The sequence below is a fragment of the Colius striatus genome, chromosome 20 (genome assembly GCF_028858725.1).
Source record: "Colius striatus isolate bColStr4 chromosome 20, bColStr4.1.hap1, whole genome shotgun sequence".
NCBI classification, from domain to species: Eukaryota; Metazoa; Chordata; class Aves; order Coliiformes; family Coliidae; genus Colius; species Colius striatus.
Window position 1 is genome coordinate 5,567,077 of NC_084778.1, and position 19,186 is coordinate 5,586,262.

Here is a 19,186-nt window from a genome sequence, read left to right on the forward strand (position 1 = left end):
AAAGCAAACAAAGAAATGGTTTTTTGCTGTACTTATGGCTCATTCTGAATCTCTTTTATAGAAATTTCACCTTTGGCATTGGACTCAGGTAATATTTTATTAGAAGAAATCATGATTCATTGAAATGGTGCACTTTAGTATCTATGGAAAGGAAAACTGGGAAGGATACAAAAGAAGCCAGGCTGTGGAAAACCAATTCAAGGGACTATTGCTACACACCAAAAAAAAAATCTCAGTCCACAGTAAGGAACAAAATATTTCCAAGGAAACATCTGAGCACAGTGTTGGAGCCAAGTAAGGAATTATTACTATATTAGCCTGTCAGGAGAGGGTCAGAGTGTATGGGATAGGAGAGTACCCTGTCATTTTGAAATTAATAGGAAATTTTTTTCTTAGCACCAATGAGATGATCAGGACTGACCCATATACCTGTGAAACTGAAACTGAACTGAAGAAGTAATAAGAGATCCCAGGAGGAAGGGGATGTTTAGTCTGTCTTAAATAGGACAGAAGTTAATTTTCTCCTTTTTTGTACATTTTCTGAGACCTGTTTTTCATACCATGAAAAGCATGGCTGTGTTATCCACTGTGTTACAGTTCCTAGTGTCACCCAATACTGCCAAGCTGTGCAATATGTGCTAAACCAGGACCCCAGTGCCAGAGAGATGGAACCCTGCTTTCCCCTTACACACTGCACGTGGCTGCACTGGGGGCAGCTGTGTTGCTCACCATGTGTAAGCACAAGTGTGTGGACTCACCAGGCAGATCCTCAGGCAACTCGGTTGCATGTTACCAGTTGCTTTTGCACTTTGGCAAAAAAAAGGTCAGTCTCTCTCTCCCTCTTTGTCTGTCTCTTTCTTTCTCCCTCTCTCTCTTTCTCCCTTTCACTCCTCTTTTTACTTTCCAGCCCACGTTTTCCTTGTGTTTAGTTTCTGGCTATTGACTCCTGCTTCCCCTTCTTTTGCTGTTAATAGGATGAAACCTCATTTTCAAACAATCTAATTAACTACTTCTCAGGGGTGAGGGAATATTATTGTCATGCCATGAATGAGAGAGCAAGTAGTTGACTAATGGCTGCAGACTGTTACATGTTAGCATTTGTAAATCTTGACTTTCACTGGAGTTCTTAGCCTTGCAGCTGAAGCTGATTTCTCCTTTGAAGCCACAGCTAAGAGGAATACATGTAAGTACAGCTTTTAGCTTCACATGTGCTGATTTTCATTAGCAGCTGGTCTAAAGGAAGACTTAAGAGTGGCTTGTTCACATCTTTAACTTAGCTTAGGATTTGTTAGGAGGAGAGTGAACTGTCTGCAGCAGAGATCAGAACATGCACTGAGCTGGCAGCAGCACTGTCAGTCACACTGTGACTATGCCACTAGGCTTCAGTGGGATATATCCTAGCATGGGATGTGCAGGCTGGGTCCTCATCTCCCCTGGCTGCTCAGACCTTCAGGGCAGTTCTGTTTCTAGGTTCTTGATGTAATGTTGCTGCAGCTCCCAAGTCTCTGTATTGCTCTGAGGAGGATGATCCATCAAGACATCAGTATTTCAACCTTCAGTTTCCTCACTCTAAATATCCTGTACCTGTTGAAGTACAAGATTTGCCCTTTTCCTTCTTCAAGCACATCCCTGTCACCTACTTGCATTGACACCTTCCAAACCTGAAGTGCTTGGGCAACATTTATACAAAGAGTTAAAAGCCTGTTCTTCGATGTTACTGATGAAGAAATGCAGAAAAACTGCAGGTTGTCCAAACGTTTCTGTAACAGGCATGTGCTCAGTTCTAATGCTGAGTGTAAATCTAGTTCTTCTCTGTGATACTGGACAGAAATCCCAGTGGAAGCTTTCCCTGCCTCTAACCTGTCTGCCTTCATAATGATAAATGGTGGGAGGAAAAGGGGGAGGAAGCGGGGGAAACTATCTAAGCTTTGAACTGATTGTGCCGTAAGAGGGATGGGAAGGTAGAATGCAGATTCATTTAAAGCAGAATTTTTATATGGCTTGGTATTTTCCTCCTCTTGGTCGTGTTTGGTGTTCTCACAAGTAAGCCTTAGACCAAAACCTTACCCAAAGATACCTAATCAGGTGAGACATTGTGGCTACTTTTCTTTTTTGCTGTAAATTGAATTCATTACCTATCTCCACTTCCATTTTTATCCTGCATGACTCTGCTTGGTAGCTATCACCTTTGCTTTCAGTCTGGGTATCCATTGCATGCTGTTTCATATTACTTGTGATGCACAAAGTGAGTTCATCACCTTTCCAGGATGTCTCATGATTGATTCCTCATGTCCAGGGCAATCTGCTCTAAAGTTTCAGGCTAAAATGAGTGCTTGGATTTAGTGAGGATAGTCAATGGTTTGAGTCTTATTCTTCTTATGTTTTGAGCTATTAATTTGTGTATTAGGCTCATGACTGATGTTAAATACAATACAGTGTATTAGACTGAAAATGTTATTATCCTCAGTAGCTGCTCACATGCTCTGGACATGAGTAAACTATAATTTGCAGAGTGTGACTCTGTCATCCATCAAACTCAAATACACTGTGCCTCATACCTAAACCACCCTGAACAGCAAGGGCTGTGAGCCAGGCTTGTTGAAAAGAAGATTAGGGGGCTGGTCTTGCTATGGTGAAGTCTGTACAAGTTTTCCTATTGACTTCAACAGAAATAGGATTGAGCCTATTTTGGCACAAAAATATGAAAATATTCCTTTTCATCTCTGCTGGATGCTGAGGTGCAGCACACATTGTTGTCTGCAGAAGCTGTTGAGGAGAAACAGTAGTTTTGCACATATTGTCCTCTGCACACATTGTTCTCCAGTAAATATTTGCTAAAGGATGCATCCACTCCTGCTGATAGTGCCTAAGGTTAGTGCACAAATTCTGCCCAGTTTCCTGCTGTCAGTGTAAACCTCCCAACTAGCAGCTCCATCTGTCTTTCAGGATTGTGGAAATCCTTGGTGTCCAAGGAGACAGTGCTCATGTTCCACACAATCCTGTTTAAAAGAACCCAACTTCCTCCCGTTTGTAAATACAACCCCAGTGCAAATATTCATCAAAACTGTGACAACCTATGGCTGGAAGACACAAAGTAGTATTTGCTGAAAACTAAAGAATATGGCAACCAAAAAACCAGCTGAAAGGTGGTGATGTTTGCAGAATACTCTTTCAAACCTCTTACCCATCAGTATTTTCCTGACGAACAAGAGCCTTTTGACTTCTTGTAGCTCTTCCCCCTGTTTTCATTCCAGTGGATTTTGCTTTTCTTTCATTAAACAAGTTTCTAATTAACAGAAATTAAAGTTATCCTGATTTTAATTGAGCTGATGTTATCAGCATCTTGCACTCTTTAATATACTTTCTTTCCTTTCCTCAGGACCCAGTTCCAAAGGTGAACTCAGGCTCAGGAGTGAAACGTTCAGCCTGGAGATGCCTTGCTGCATGTCCCACAGAAATCCACTATGGCATTTGAAAAGTCAGTCTCACAAGGAGTCAGGTAAATTTGCTGGTCATGAGCAGAGTAGCAGCCTTTCTGAAGGAGGGTGGGCATATGGTCTCTCTTGGCATCTGTAGCCAACCAGCACCGTGGCACAAAGCTCCAAGGGTATTAACTTCCCTTGCCATTACCCAAGGGTGTTAACTTCCCCCAAGCAGTTTCTCAATGGGGTTGAGCAGCCCATGCCAAGCTTAATTTTAAACTTCTCCTTGGTTTGTGTACACCACAGGTGGGTCTCTGGTGCACGTCACTGGTGCCAGGAGGGGCAGTGAATCTTAACATGAGCTGTCAGACAAATGCCACTGCTTACAGTGACTGTTTTTTAGGCAGAGCCCAAGGGGCAGTCTCTCTCCTGACAGTGTTTTTATATTAAAATACAGTGCATGTTGGACAAGGCTCTTTGCTTTTATTGTACTGTTCCAACTATTTTCTTCTCTTTCATTTTTAATACTGATGCTGCACTTTGTGGGAAGGAAATCAGTTCAGAAACCTTACTCTCTCCATCAACAAGATATAAACTCATGACTTCTCTCCCAGCCTACTGTCATAGCAACAAATATCCTCAAATCATACTGAATTTAAGCTGCCTTTTGTCACAGTCATGTGCATGGCATCTCCTTGGAGTGGGTCCTTCAATTAAAATATTGTAAATTCCTTTTTTCTGCTGTTTAAACACTGCTGTAGAAACACGAGTGCCCAAGGAGAGAGGAGGGGTTTTTCCTCCTGCTGGAATTTTTCACTATAACCATCCTCGGGGGAGTTCTCATCTTCAAAAGAAACATTCTTTCTATACAAGCTGCAAAAAGAATTATTTAATGACATCATAAATTAATACAGAGAGACACAAATTTTCCAAAATGTGGAGAGAGAGAGAGAAAAAAAACCCAACCAACCCAGTGTTTGCCAAAAACACCCCAGCTCTTCCAGACTTAGTCCTCTCCTGAGCCTGTGAGCTGCCAACGATACCAAATTGAATGGTGGGGCTTTTGGCATGACTTAAGTTTAGCTTGTTTAAATTTTGGCAAATATTCCTATTACTCACATACTCAGCAAGCTGATGCAAATATTTGTTCTATTTAGAGTGAAGTCCAAACTCAGTGCTGGCATAAATGCTGTTGGACTCGGTGGAACTAAGCTTGCTTGTGCCAGTATTAAATTTGGACATCTACCTCAAAGAAAAACAGAATAAAAACAAATCCCCCAGCCTTTCAGGACAGATTAGAATACATCAATGGAAAACAGACCTCGTGGATCCAAGTTTTCCTCTCTTGCTAATTTTTGCCTTAATCTGATTTGAAATGGACTTTGTTTTTCTGCACTTGGATTGCCATTCCCTGCTATGATGCTACGAGCCATCTAACCAGAGCTAGAGCTGAAAAAGCCTCCACACATGTGAAGTTCTCCACATTCTCAAGAAGTAAAAGCTGTTTAAACTGTAGTAAATCAAACCCGGACACAGTAAGTATACTTGATCTATTTTAATGCTCTGCAGGTTGTTGGGACTTTTTTATGTAATGATGTCCATAGTTTAGTGTTCCTGATTTGAAAAACAAGTAGATTAAATCTTCAAGGATACCTGGATGTTGCTGTGCTCTGTTTCTGAACACTCTGTTTCTGAACACTCTCTTTCTCTGGGTGAGCACCAGCGCTTGACAGGGAGTCTCATGCTCAGCAACTGCCAAACCCCCCTGGATGTGAAATGCAGAAGACATGAAGTGGAACCTGGGAGCTTCATCTGGCTGGATCGGTACCACCTGCCTTGCCCATGAGCTCACTCTTGGGACTGGGTACACAAACAGGTTAGAAATTTTGGGATGAAAAAGAGAAGAAACCCCAAGTACCCCCCCAAAAAGAACATCATCTTTCCATCCCATAAATCAATACAACCAAAACATGCTTTGGGGATGTGCTAGCCTGAGCTGTGCTCAGGTCAAATGTGACTCTGGGGATGTGCTAGCCTGAGCTGTGCTCAGGTCAAATGTGGCTCTGGGGATGTGCTAGCCTGAGCTGTGCTCAGATTAAATGTGACTCACAAGTTGACTGCTATGTAATGCTATCTAAACACTTTTATCAACATCATGTAGAAGAGGGATCCATTAACTTTAGCCATTTAGAAATGGAAGCCTAGTCTAAATGGCTGAGCTAGATTCCTCTCTGAGTGGAAAAAGATCATCACTAGAGAATGATTCATCCCGTGTTAATCTAAAGGTCTGATCTCTCTCCATTGACTATAAAAGGAGCCCAGATGACCAGATTAGCATATATCCAAATTTTGCACGTTTATGTGCTAACTCAGCCTTTTACAATCAGGTCCTGTACTCAGTAATACCATGTACTATTTTTATACCTAAAAGCTTGTTACTTGCCACAGCATTTCCCAGGACATTTGCTCAGCTCCAGGGCCTGGTTTGAGACTGAGCCTCGGTGTGCTCTTTACAAGAGCTGAGAGCAGGGCCTGCTGTGTGCTCACAAGTTAAAACTTGGATTAATGACATGTTCAAGTCTCCTTTACATCTCTTGCATTAACTGAAAGCTGCTGGAACAATTCTTACAGGAGTTACTTTTTAAATTGCCTTAATAAATACTGCATTGATGAATAGAAAACGGTTAAAAATAGAAGCAATGATTATTCATTAAAAATGACTTTATTGCTCTGTTGATCAGCTTTATAAAGCAAGCACAGGATCCAGTCCAGCTTCTCAGTAGATCTCTAGGCTGCTGACCTCATTATTTTTTAGGTTAAGAGTGGCAGCATTTGTCTGGTTTCATGTTGATTCAGTGTCACTATAAGAAATGAACCAAGCTTTCCAAATGATGGTTTGAGACACCCTCAGACCTCTCCCCATTGCCTCCAACCTTTAATTCTTCACTAGTGTCATTGTAACTGGTCAGCATGTAAATACAGGAACATCATTTTGGTGCTCTCATTATGATAATAAGATTATGGATGCTTTCAACTTCACCTGGTACTATGTGGTGCAGGTCAGTTCATGTATCCATAGAGGCCAAGAACTTTTTTACTGGGTCTTCACTGCAACCTGCTCCCCCGTTACCAAGCAAAAGCTGCTCCTTGCTAAACTATGACACCATTAAAAAGAGTGTTCAGACACACACAAGATACCACAACTAACCCAAACCCCCTTCAGTTGTGCTGTGAGTGGTTGAAGTCTGATGGTGTATCTGTAAGATGGTATAAAAAGAGTCAAGTGCACCCCAGGAAAGTGTGAGACTGGTATAGGAGACAGAAGACAGATGAGGCATCCAGTAATTCACCACAGAACACTTTTATACTCATTGAAATGCACCCAGAGACAGCTTATAGTAGTAAAATGACTTTATGTTCTGATAAGTAAAATAAAATGTCCATGCTATTTAACAAACATTTAAAAAATTCCATACCACCTGTAGCTAATGTGGTTTCTAATAAAGATTTATCTGTAGTATATATGTTTTTTTATCTAACCAATTCTTAGTTTTTACATCAAAGGTGTGTAATTAAAAAAAAAAAAAAAATCTTAAATAGATGTCTTTCCAAAAAACAAAAAAAAAACCCCCTTGCAACATTCATTTTTATTAAGTATTTCATTTGTAAAAAGCAAAGCTGAACTGGACACGTGGCCTGCATTTGTGATATATATATATTTTTTATATATATATATATATATAAAATATATATGTATATAAATAGCTATTCAGCATGCAAAAATTGTAGTGATTGCCAAAAATCTGATTACAAAATCCACACCAGTCACACCTAGAGTCTGCTGAATGGGTGTCTGAGCTCGTCCTGGTTGAAATGTGACCTTCCCTTGAGTGGCTGCAGGGCTGTCCCACTGCGTACTGTTGCCCTCATCCACCAGCCCTTTCATTGGGATGGATTCATCCAAACCTAGAAGTACCTCCCAGCTTCCACGTTTGTATTCCAGCTTTTGCCCATTTGGGAAGCAATGAGCAAGGAGGAAAACCCTGCTGTGCCTGATTAGAGCTTCATTGCTGCACTCTTTAGTGGACCCAAACTCCCAGCATCACCTCTGCGTTGCCATCCCTCGGGGCAGTGTCACCCAGGAGCTGGGCAGGATGGACAGGCTGCAGACAGGAGGATCTGAGCTCCTGATCATCCCAACTCAGGAGCTTTACAAGTGAAGGCAATGGGAGTTTTGTTCCAGAAAGAGCACAGCTTGCTTCCCCACTCAAGGCAGTTTTGAGCTGGCACCGAGTGATCCCTCCTTACTTTGTAGGGACCCTCTGGGAGGCAAAGCTGGCACTAAATCAGTCCAAGATACTTCCACAGTAAACAACAGTAGCAATGTATACACTGGTTATAGATTTTTACCTGTTCTACAAATATTTGTACACTGTGAAGCCTGACAGGTAATGGGAACTCTTCCCACCCCACCCCACAATTCAGAAAATATACCTCTCTGCCTCCTTTATGCTCAAAACAATTCTGTCTGAGATAGCTGCAAAAGAAAACAAAACAACATAGCACAAAAGGCACATTTCAGCTGAATACGAAAGAAATCAAGGACCAGCAAATACAGAAATCATTTCTGGAAAGTATTAGCAACTTTTAAGCTTAAATTTCATAAATATATTGCAATAAGCAAGTGTGATTCAGTCAACGGGTGGGAGTCTGAGGACACTGGGTCTGTTCCTAATGCTGCAATTAATTTGCTGTTTGGCCTCGAGTGTTAACGCTTCACTTAAATTTCCCACAGCCACGAAGGATGGTGGTGTGGGGGGAAGAAGAGACATTTGTGCATCGGTGCCTTCTCCTCTCTGCACCATGACACGAACCCTGCGCTGTGCCGGGGAAGTACCGGAGCAGCACCGCAGCTCCCTGAGCCCACGGCTGAGCCGCCCCGCCGGCCCCCACGGCTCCGTCACTTCCAGAGGAGGAAGGAATTTCTACAGACAAAAAAACCCCAAAGAGCTAAACAAGTGCTGCTACAGCAGTCCTTGAACTACATTACCCAACGGATCACTTTTTGCCTTTGAGATTTGGGATGCTTTGACTTCATGAACCCGGTACCATAAAAGTGAAGCTCTTTCCCCCTCCCCCCCCCCCAAATAGCCAAAATCTGCTCATGTAGGTTTAATATTACAAGCAAGAGAAAATGACCAGCTGCTTTACTTGTTAGTCATGAAGATGGTTTTTATGGGATCAGTAATGGAGATGTGAGAATTAATTTATTCAGGAGTCAGTAAGAGGCTGATGAATGCAGCCCACCGAGGCAGGAGATGGAATTCTCTGCGTGTCTGAAGATACAAGCTCTTCACCCACACAAATCCCTCTGGAAATGCACGTTTGTCTCACCGAAGTGCAAGTTACCCACAGGTATCAACACTGATTGAACACTGTCCTGGAGCAGTAACGTTGGCTGTGGCATCGCTTGGCCGTCAGAGTCATCCGTCAGTCCAGTTCTCCACAGTCCCCATCCCTGAATGATACTGCAGCGACGACTCCCTCGACAAGGAAAAGCTTTGTGAGTACAGGAATTCATTCGCTGTGTTTAGGTGTGGAGAGGGGGGTTTTCTCTCACACACAGATGGGTGCATCCTTTCCCTTGGGAAAGACGAAGAAGGAACGCGCTCCCGAACCTGAGACTGGGACAGCTGATTGTAGACACTGAAGTGGCTGGTACCTGGTGGCTGTGAGCCTTGACCCGTGATGGACGGGAGCCGTGGCATCATGGTGGTGGCAGTGAAATGAGCAGGGAAAGGCTGGTAAGGGACAGTTTCCATTGTCTGAACACTGTAGCTGGTGTAAGGTGCGACAGAAGTCCACATATTGCAGCTCAAGGGAGGAGGTGGAGGTGGCAAATCATCAACTGTGGAGACCCCAGCGATTTCAGCCCCCGAGCCAGAGTACATGCACGCTTCCCTCGGGGTCACCTCGCTGCAGTAGGAAGGGCTCAGCATCTGCTGATCATACGGAGGCGGGGAACGGAAATAGTGATCATCTCCCACAGAAGAGGAGGCTTCCAGGTAGGAGCGTTTGCAGGGCAGGTCCAGGTGCCGAGCACTTTCTGCAAACAACAACAACAAATGCCTGTTTAGGAGCAGCTCCCAGAGCAAGTCGTTTCACAGTAGTCTGCTGAGAGCCTGGAGTGGTTTTACAGAGGCCCCTCAGGAGCTGAGCATGCAACCTGTGATCGTTTCACTGAACAACTGGTGCTCTCCTTCAGATTAATCCAGTCAAACCATTTCAGGTTGGAAAGACAATGTACAACATCAAAAAGACATTGTGTTGCAAATGTCAGGCTAATCCCCTCAGCCTCAAAGCATTCTGGTGACATTTATCAGGTTAAGTGAGTGACTTGGGCTACAATTCTCGAATCAGAGATTACTTCACTGTTCATCCAGATAACAGAGGTCCCTGACACTCTTCCAGTGCTACTCCTGACAAATTCAAGAAGTCTCTTAAAGGGGCTTATCGCAGGCTGCCTTCCTGTCACTACAAAAATGACCATACATTCCCCAGATATTCACATCCAAAGCTGCAGAAATATCTCCAGATAAAGGAGCCCTTTCCCAGTCATCAGTCCTTCCCCTCAGCTTCATACTGAGCTGTAGCCCTTCTCCTACGGCAGGGTTCACCAGCAGCTTTCTGTTAGCTGTTAGGCATATTCACTGGAAGAGTTAGTGAATTCATCTGCAGACTAAACATCTGCTAAAATTACACATTTCCCTTATAGTCCTCATTACTGGTGCTGTTAGATTCTTCATTTGCCCATGATCAGAGGATTCTCACAGCTTAAAGGAATTAGTGGCCAATGAGACACACAAATAGAAGGATTTTCTTTTTGTACAAATTTTTTCCATTGAACTTAAAACATGCTGTGATCTCATCTGGTGCTGGACTTAAGAGAATGTAGCTATAGCTCACTTAAACTTGAGAACTAGTGGATAAGAAGAAAGGGATGCTTACACCCACCTACCCTGGTCCCACTAAGCTGCAGACACTGAGAGATTTGCTAATGGCTTCATCCTGGAAAAAAGCTGAACGTGTATAACTTCATTAATGCTACTGCCAATGTCTGAACATCCCAGGATAGATAAGGCCTCCACCAAACAATGATTAATTCAGCTGATTCTAATGATGGATAATTTTTCAACATGGCTTTGGGCCATCTGAATTATACATTCTGATTCTTTTTTTCAGCTCTGACTCAGTCTGACAAAACCACTAATAACTAACTACCCCAAAATCCAATGCCCTGACCCTCCAAAACACTTCACTCGTTCTCTGAGGTTTATTTGCTGTGATATTTTTCTATCTGTAAACTCAAGTTACCTCTTCTCTTTAGGCAGTGATAGAAGAGCCCTGAATCCCTCTGTGCTGTGAAGGTGTTGAGTGGCAGATCTTGAGTATCTGAAGCTGCAAATTGCATGTGAGCACCGTTCTCATACTGATAATGTTGGAGGGTCTGGTGATTCCCATGAAGTGGATTGACATCTGGCTTTGTTGAAAGCTGACCATGACTGGACACCAACCTCTGCCTCATGATGCTTTTGGAAATCACTGGATATTCTTTGCTAAAAGAGGTGAGAAAAAAATTATTACTGGTTAGGCAGAAATCAGCACTAACAGAAAGATGAAATATTGGTTTGGCTTCCCTAGAGCATCTCCATCTCATGACTTCAACACCCTTTTTATGATGAGCTCATGCTGATCACACTCTGCTGGGTGTGGGCAAGGGTTACGACAGCACACGGAGTGTCACTGAATTACGGGAATGCTTTTTCAGGGGTATAAATGGCATTAAAAGTCCCAATGCCCTCACACTAGAACATGTGATGCCCCTATGGTGTAGGCACCTTTTAAGTTCTTCTCTTCCAAAGAAGTACAGCACATCAGCAGCAGGGTGAGGGTTGAAGCCCAGCTATAAGGCTGTATTTGTGCAGAGGGCATGGGTCTGAAGGCCGGCTGCATGTCAGCCACTGCATGCCCAGAGCAGCTGCATGGTTTCAGGGCACACACATGTGTAGACTGCAGCAGCCCCATAAGCCCCCCAGGCTGGGCAGGAGACCCTCCCTCACAGCCATCCCCCCGCAGGCCTGTACCTCTGCAGCCGTGCCACGCGCAGGTCGCTGTCGTCGCTGCCCCGGAATCCCTTGGCAAAGGGGTTGTTTTCAATTTTCAGCTGGGTTATCTTTAAAAGAATGAAACCATCAAGAGTTTGAAAAAAGATTAGAGCAAAAGAAGGAGCAGCTGTGGGTCTGTAGGTCTCCTGATGCCCTGGGAGACACCGTGCAAAATGCAGAGTCCACAGGAGCTTCAGCCATCTGAGGACATGGTGGCAGGGGTGGCAGCTCTGCACTCAGTGCTGAGAGGCAGAATTTTCCTGAAATGGCAGGGCTTTCACAGTTCCCTTACAAAGGCTGAGCTCTATCAGAATTAAGTCTAGATTTTAACAGTTACAAGCTGGAACACATGAAGTTCCACAGGAACATAAAGAAAAACTGCTTCAGTGCTGAGGTGAGGGAGCCCTGGCCCAGGCTGCCCAGGGAGGGTGTGGAGGCTTCTTCTCAGGACATTTCCAACCCCCCTGGACATGTTCCTGCACCCCTTGATCAAGGGGAACCTGCTTTAGTAGCAGGGGCTTGGGCTGGATGAGCTCTGGAGGGCCTTTCCAATCGTCATCATGCTGGGATTCCGTGGTAGTCTAAGTCAATATTAAGGCATTTTGCAGTTCTTGCAAGAGGCAGCAACCTCCCCTTGCCCAAAGCGATTTCACTATTTGAGTTACAAGTCTTTTCACAGAGGAAAAATGACTGAATGAAGAATTAAAGATAAATAAAACTGTTAGGAAGTGAGGGAGAGCCACACCATAAGGAATAGAGGTCTCAAAAAATGGAGACTTAGAAAATCTTTTAAATCAGACAAATATATTGTCACTAACAAGAGCCCAGAATAAGAACACAGAACTGAAACTTGAGGAAACCTGTATTCCTGTCCTCACTGATAATCAGCACTTTTGTTTTGGGTCTGTGTTCTTATTCTGGGCTCCTATTTGCTGCCTGCTGCTAGCCAGCCACAGGCTCGTGCCAGCCTGCATCTGATTTTAGTGGTCAGGATAACCAGCAATTCTGCATTGGGCTGATTTTGCAAAGTGTAGCTATAACTGACCAACATTTAGCAAAAAAAACTCCTGAGAAAACATCTTAATTTAATTTTGTTATGTAGTGATTGTGGTTTTCCTCTGACATGAGCAGAATCAAGGCTTCAATCCCCCTTTGTCACCTTCCCCTGGCATCACCAAACCCAGGTGGGAGTCTCAAAGCCACAGTGAGATCATGGTGAGACCTTCTGTCTTTGGCACCTTGCAGCAACTTTGCAAAGAAATTAGGGCTCATGTAAGGCATTTTCCCTAAATCTATCAGGTGCACCCTGTGCTGCCACTCAGCCCCCAGCCTCCCCCCAGCAATGATAGTGGAAGTGTTAAGTTTATGAAGCACTTTGGGAACCTTAGGGATGAAAGGCACTATTGACACGTGAGACATTTTAAGTAGGTATTAAATAAGCTCTTTTGAGCCTTTTTTGGTTAACCACGTTTGGGCAACTGGTCATTTTACACCAACAGCTACAACTTTTCAAACAGGATTCACTTTAGTGTCAAAAGAGAGATTTCTTTTTTCCTTTTCACCCTGTCTGCCCATAACATACATCCATATTTCTGCTCTGAGTCTTTTAAAGGGCTCGCTAATTGCAAAACCTTGCAAGGACCCTATGTTCAAGCATCAAAGGGCACACAGGCATCCTACTTAGGAGGAAAAGGTCTGGTCAGATTATTGGAGAGGAAGAATTTCACATATGTTCCAGTTCCTCTAGTATTTTCCTATGAATGTATAGAAAAGGAGCTGATACAGTAACACATGGCAGATTTCCCACTCGAGGTGACAGGAGGGCTCCAGTGGTCTGCACCTTTACTTACGAATCCTGATGTACTTAAAAAACTTCAGTTAACCCTCATATAACCCTGCAGTCAGGCTTCATCTTTAGGAAAGCTGCAGGTGAGAAGGAGCTTGTGCAGCAGCAGGCAAATGGGTAGCAGGAGAGAAAAGAGAGCCTTGCCCTCCCCTGCCTGGCATCCTCCCTTTTCCCTGTCCTAGTGACAATTCACCCACTGTAACAGGGAGCTGACAATTAGCTGTCACATTGCTGCCCATCTTGCTAGTAACATGGGCTGGTAGAATCCTCAGACAGTATGCTACCCACTGCCACCATTCCCAATATGCACAAAGAAAAGAAGCCAAACCCCACGGGTGTCTGTGACACACCCACAACACAGAACCAAACCCTTTGTACTTTATATTCCCCCCTCAAAACAAACCCGAAGCCCCTCCTGCCTTCACGTGCTAACCACAGAGCTGTGTTTTTATGGTTACATTCCTCCTATGTCTCACTAAACACACAGACTGTAATTACTTTTCACTGTAGATTTATGAGCAAGCTTTAGCACTCATTATTAGCTCTGCTTGCTGTTTTGAATGACATCTTGGCTTTCAGGAGCAAGACGATTCATTACAGTCTGCACTCGCAGGTTTGCCAAGATATTGTTGCCCTATGCTGCTCTTTAGCTGCATCCCCTGACTTGTCACTCTGGCTTAAGGCTGGGATGGAAACTTGTCATTTAAAGCAGGTATTTTCTGCAGCACAACAGCAGCACAATAGGCTGTCCCCCTGCCTCTGAGCAAACAGCTCCCGCTCGTCCCAGCACGGCACAGCAGCGACGTCGCTGCCGTTTGGAAGATAAGAGGCTGCAAGTCTCAAAAGTCCACTAACAGAAATTAAACCCTTTTAGCCAAGAAAAAGCTCCTTACCTTGTGATTCTGGTAGGAAGTCACCGAGATAAAGGAGGTCTCTGGAAAAACATGGGTGCAGAAGGCTGTGTTCTTCGAGCCGAAAGCGTTGTTCTCATCCGCCTTCACGATATGCAGCCGCGGTTGGTATTTGTGCATTGAGTTAAGAATGATCTGAAAAAACAATTGATACCAAAGTGAGAAATCCAGTTTAAAAAAAATTAAAAGACAAGACAGACTTTACAAGCAGGACACAAAAGCCCACTAGTGCTCAGCTTTAGCTTTGCTTTCAAATTAGAAGGGAAAATGACATATAAACGCACATGAACCAAGACAGAAAAGGTATCTGCTGCTCTGGCAAGCAGAAGTGAACTTGAAGCTTTCCTGGTAAACTCTCATTTTCTTATTGCTATTGGACAGAGTCAGTCTGGGTGGAAAAAAAAGTCCTAAATGGTTTTTCCCAGCTCATGCTGAAGCTGTACAATATATATAATTCACCAGCAGACTGCCCCATAAAGATTGCTAATAAATACTTTACTGAGCTGAAAAATACACAGTTTAGCAGAGTCAAAAAAAAATCACATAAACCACAAGGGAGGGGGGAAAAAAGTCAGCAGGCTGTTTTTCTTTTATCTGCTCTTAGAAGAAAACTACAAAAATGAGGAGATTTATTTTGTCCCCTTCTGTTTGTGCAGCAGCTCTGTGCAGGTGGCTGTGTCCGGGCACCTCTGGCAGCTCCTGCCCTCGTCTCGAGTCTCTGTGAGCCGAATGCTTTACGATGTCAGGACTCTGGGAGGTGAGGAAGGGCTGAGAACAGAGGAATTGTACAGCCCAGAGGCACTGCACAGCCCAGGCTTCTCTGATGGGGTATGAGGGGCTGAGCCCCTCCCAGCCTGGCTCCTCAGCACCGATCTTCCACAAAGAAGGTATGTGCCCTTTTGCAGAAGAAAATGGGGTTTAAGAAACAGAAGTTCATTTAAGAACTGGGATGGTTTTAAGAAAAGCCTTTATTCCTTTTACTAGGCAAAGAAGAAACACTCACACCTTCTTGTTTTCTTGCTAAAACCATTTTCAATCCCTTCTTCTCCTAAATTGGCATTCAGCTGAGCCCATTCTCCCTTAAATTGAACCCAGCTGGTCCTAGAGACCAGGCAGGCTGACCTGGATGGAGTGCCCAAAGGAAAGAAGGAAGGAAGGATGGATGGATGTACACAATGCAGCAGAGCAACATCAGTTTGTGCTAGTTGTGATTTTAGCCAATTTTAAATAAGAATTATCAAGAAACAGAAGACATTTGCTCTGTGATGGGCTTTTGTGTTGAGAAGCTCTTTCCATCCCGTGCCTATACATGCTGAGCTTACAGCAGTTCTGCTCTGTGTGCTCCAACTGGGACAGCAGGCAGTGGCTGGAGCTTGTGCTCTTTAAACCCCTCTGTCTGGCTGTGTGTAACTCTGCCCACAGTAGCTGGCTGCATTATATACCACTTAAATGCAATTTTTATTGTTGACATTTTCCAGACAACCCTCCTTGCTCCCCAAGAGAGAGAGAGAATGAGGAATTTTTGGCATTTTATCAGCTTTGCATCAAGTCTTTTAACCACTTTGCAGCTGTTGATGTGCAGGGTGTAGATCTGAGAGGGTCGGCTCAGGTTTGGGTTTGGAGCCTTTTTCTCTGCTTTCAGACATCAGCCACTCATAAAACAAAGGCAATAACGTCAGAGGGGTGAGGCTTTCATAAGAAGGGGAATTTTAATCATGAGTAATTAAGAATTGAGCCAAGCTGCTAAATAATGTTGTCTGGAGCAGAAGTTGGGGTGTGCTGAGGTCTCCTCATCCCCTGCCCCTACCTGCCCAGGTCTAACAAGGATGGATGACTTGTCCCCAGAGCGAGCACAAGTCAACAGCAGGATGAAGAAACAATCTCAAACTGAGCTTTCCAATGAGAAAATTGGGAACTCAAGTTTTTGTGTGCTCTGGATGTATAGTCTGTATTCTCCCTTCAAAATAGTATCTACCAGGATACAATAATCCCCTTAAAAACATTTTTGTTATTATTTTTTGTTACAGTCTCTTTAAACCCAAGGTGTCCAAACACTGTCCAGTGTGAAGGAGACATTACTGTTCTGGAGCCTGACAGACACATGAAGAAAAAGATTTCTGACAGATGTTCAGTTGTGGCTGCAAACCTGCCTGGAGGTTCAAGGTGAACTGCTTGAGATCTGTGGGGTATTTAGAGAAGAGGAACCCTAAAAGGGTTTCATTTAGCCATTGCATTTATAAGATTGGATATTTCTGTCCCTTCCACCAAAGTGAATATTTGCCCATGTTCCCCTGTAACTACCTACTGGAAAGTGCTGGATTTTCTTTGAGTGGGGGGGACCATGAAAGGAGATTCCCTTGAGATGTGCCAGATCAAAGCCAAACAGCCATCACTGAGCACCAAACATGATTGATAGCCATGAGAGCTGCAGAGCCTGGAGGTCACTCCATCGAGTCCACATACGCAGACACGGATGGGGAACAGCTTCCAGCAACACAACAAATGCACCTTTATCATATGAGGAAGAACAATCCCTTCAGCTATTTGGCAGAGTGGTCAGCACAGCAAACTGGAGATGGAAATGGTAAGTCATGATGCTGTTTGTAACAGCCTCCCTGTGCCTGAGATACAAGTGATTTCTCACATCGATTTCACCATATAGTCACAACCAAAGTTTCACAAGCTAGCAAACTGTAGCTCGTGTATAGAACACACACACACACACACACACACACACATCCTCCTTCTTTGTTCTTGGTGTAGGCCTTGTGCATTCAAAAACCCTACAAATCATTAAAATGATATTTAAGAAAGCCTCCCAACCTCAGCTGCAAAAGCTGAGCCTCTGCAAAGTGAAATGCCAACAATTCAGGCTAAATAGTTTTTCAAGGCTGCTGTGGAAAACTGGTCACTAGCTAAAAATACACAAAACAAATGTAAATTCCACTCCAATGACGACCATCAGTGGAAAGCTTAACTTAAAGAATTGTGTCAAAAATGAGAAGTATTTTAATTGCCAGGACAGAGAGTGGCTGTGCTGGGCTGTGCTGGGCTTCAGCGACAGCACCGTGCAGGACAGACGGTGATGTGGGAGCTCTCAGCCTCAAAGATGCTGCTAAAACAGCAACACTCATCTTTCCTGCACTTCTTTTTTTTCACTGTGAGAGCATGGGGAGATTAAGTCAGTGTCAGACATCATCACAGGCAGTTTTTGCATCGTTTTCCAGTACAAAACATAGGTAATTTGAAATAGGTTGGGTATTAAAGAAGAAGCTGTGTTTGCCTTGTCTTGCTACAGTAAATAGTTACTGGTGCATGGGTTAGAGGGGAATTTGAATGTGATAAAGGACAAGGATACAAAATGAGTAAGGGAAACTGGAAAAAAGTGTTTCTTGAGCAGCACTGAGGCACACTGGCTGGGTAACTGAAAGCCTCTCCACAACGTGGCGGTCTCATCTATTTGCCTACAAAAGAAACAGCTCAGCTTGCACGAGATGGTGCCAGATTTAGGAGTCTAATAGACACTTTTTTTTTATATATATATATATATATATATATATATATATATATAAAAAACCAAACAGAAACACCACCAACAAAAGGTAAATCAAACAGCTTTACCTGCCAGAATCCTCATGTTAGAGAGACAAGCTCAACTTTAGGAAGTGGCTATTGGCTCGCCATCCTGCCGTGAGGGGCCGTGGGGATGCCATCTCCCACCATCACCATCCAAGCATTGTGACTGGAAAAGACACCTTTTTACAAGCAACAAAATGGCTGCTAAAACAATACCCCTGTGGGTAACTGCAACTTTCTGTAAGGGCATCAGTGTGGATGGCACTGAGAGGCTGTAACAAACAACCTGCGCTACTGTGGGGACCTGACAGTGGGGACCATCCTCGGGCTGCACCGTGCCAGACCCCAACAGCTTCTCTGGCATCTGAGACCCATTTTACACCTCTGGCCTCCCAAGGAGGTCACATGAGGCACAGCCTGAAGCTCTTGGGGCTGTCTCCCCACAACCCCCTGTGCTGCTGCTGAGCTGCCTTATTGCTGGCCAGAGAGGAGCCAAAACGGATCTCAAGGGTGATGTCACTTCTACCCCCTCAACGTCGCACGTGTGGACCAGATTGTGAGGGAGATGAGCTCCAAAGGCAAATGTGAGCTTACACAAACATCTTCTTTTTTTTTTCCCCCTTTCACCCACCCTGTCTCCCTCCTTTGTGCTGATCACACAGTTGGCAACTGGAACTTAAGCTGTAATATAGCTCAACTTCTTTATTTTTTTGGCATTCCCCAGACAGCAACAAATGTCTAAAAAAAATTTAAATGGTGTCATTTGCTCCTTCCATTTCATTTGACTTAGGAAAACACACTCATTTAGCATCTGAACTCACACACTGCTGAGTAATGTCGGCTTCAGGGTTGAAGACATTTGCCATTCTGCAGGATCCGGCCCAGAGGCCAGAGCTTAGTGGGGTACTGGTGCTGTGTTGCTTGTCACGAGGCAAACTTGCCTTGAAATCACCAGTAAAATGCATTTACTTTCATATGAAATTTGGGGAGTTGATTTAAGAGCACTCCCTGTTTTGCCAGGGTATCAAATGTCATATGATGCAGTGGTTGTCATGGCAACTACCCTTTTTATATTGAATAGTAAATGGCTACGAAAAAGCCATATAATTTTATGGTTGCTCCCAGGGGATCACATAACTAACATAAAATCTCTCATTTTAAAACATTTTTTTTCTGCTTCTTTCTTCCTTCCTTCTATTCTTTCAAAGTGAAAAAGCCTTTGAGCTGAGGCTGGCCCTTGTCCCACACCAGGACACTGAGCTGGGC

General features: G+C 43.9%; 1 protein-coding gene across 7 annotated transcripts in view; it reads right to left on the reverse strand.

Moving 5' to 3' along the window:
- Positions 1-6,125: 6,125 nt before the first annotated feature.
- TBX4 (T-box transcription factor 4) overlaps positions 6,126-19,186 on the reverse strand; it is a 40,413-nt gene continuing 27,352 nt past the window's right edge. For all 7 annotated transcript variants that reach the window (XM_062012395.1, XM_062012400.1, XM_062012399.1 and 4 more), the window contains 4 exons: positions 14,327-14,479; positions 11,567-11,655; positions 10,797-11,038; positions 6,126-9,528 (listed from right to left, as the gene is read on the reverse strand). In XM_062012395.1, coding sequence (XP_061868379.1) covers positions 8,906-9,528; positions 10,797-11,038; positions 11,567-11,655; positions 14,327-14,479 — 1,107 coding nt within the window. In that variant the 3' untranslated portion in view covers positions 6,126-8,905. The remainder of the gene's footprint in view (positions 9,529-10,796; positions 11,039-11,566; positions 11,656-14,326; positions 14,480-19,186) is intronic.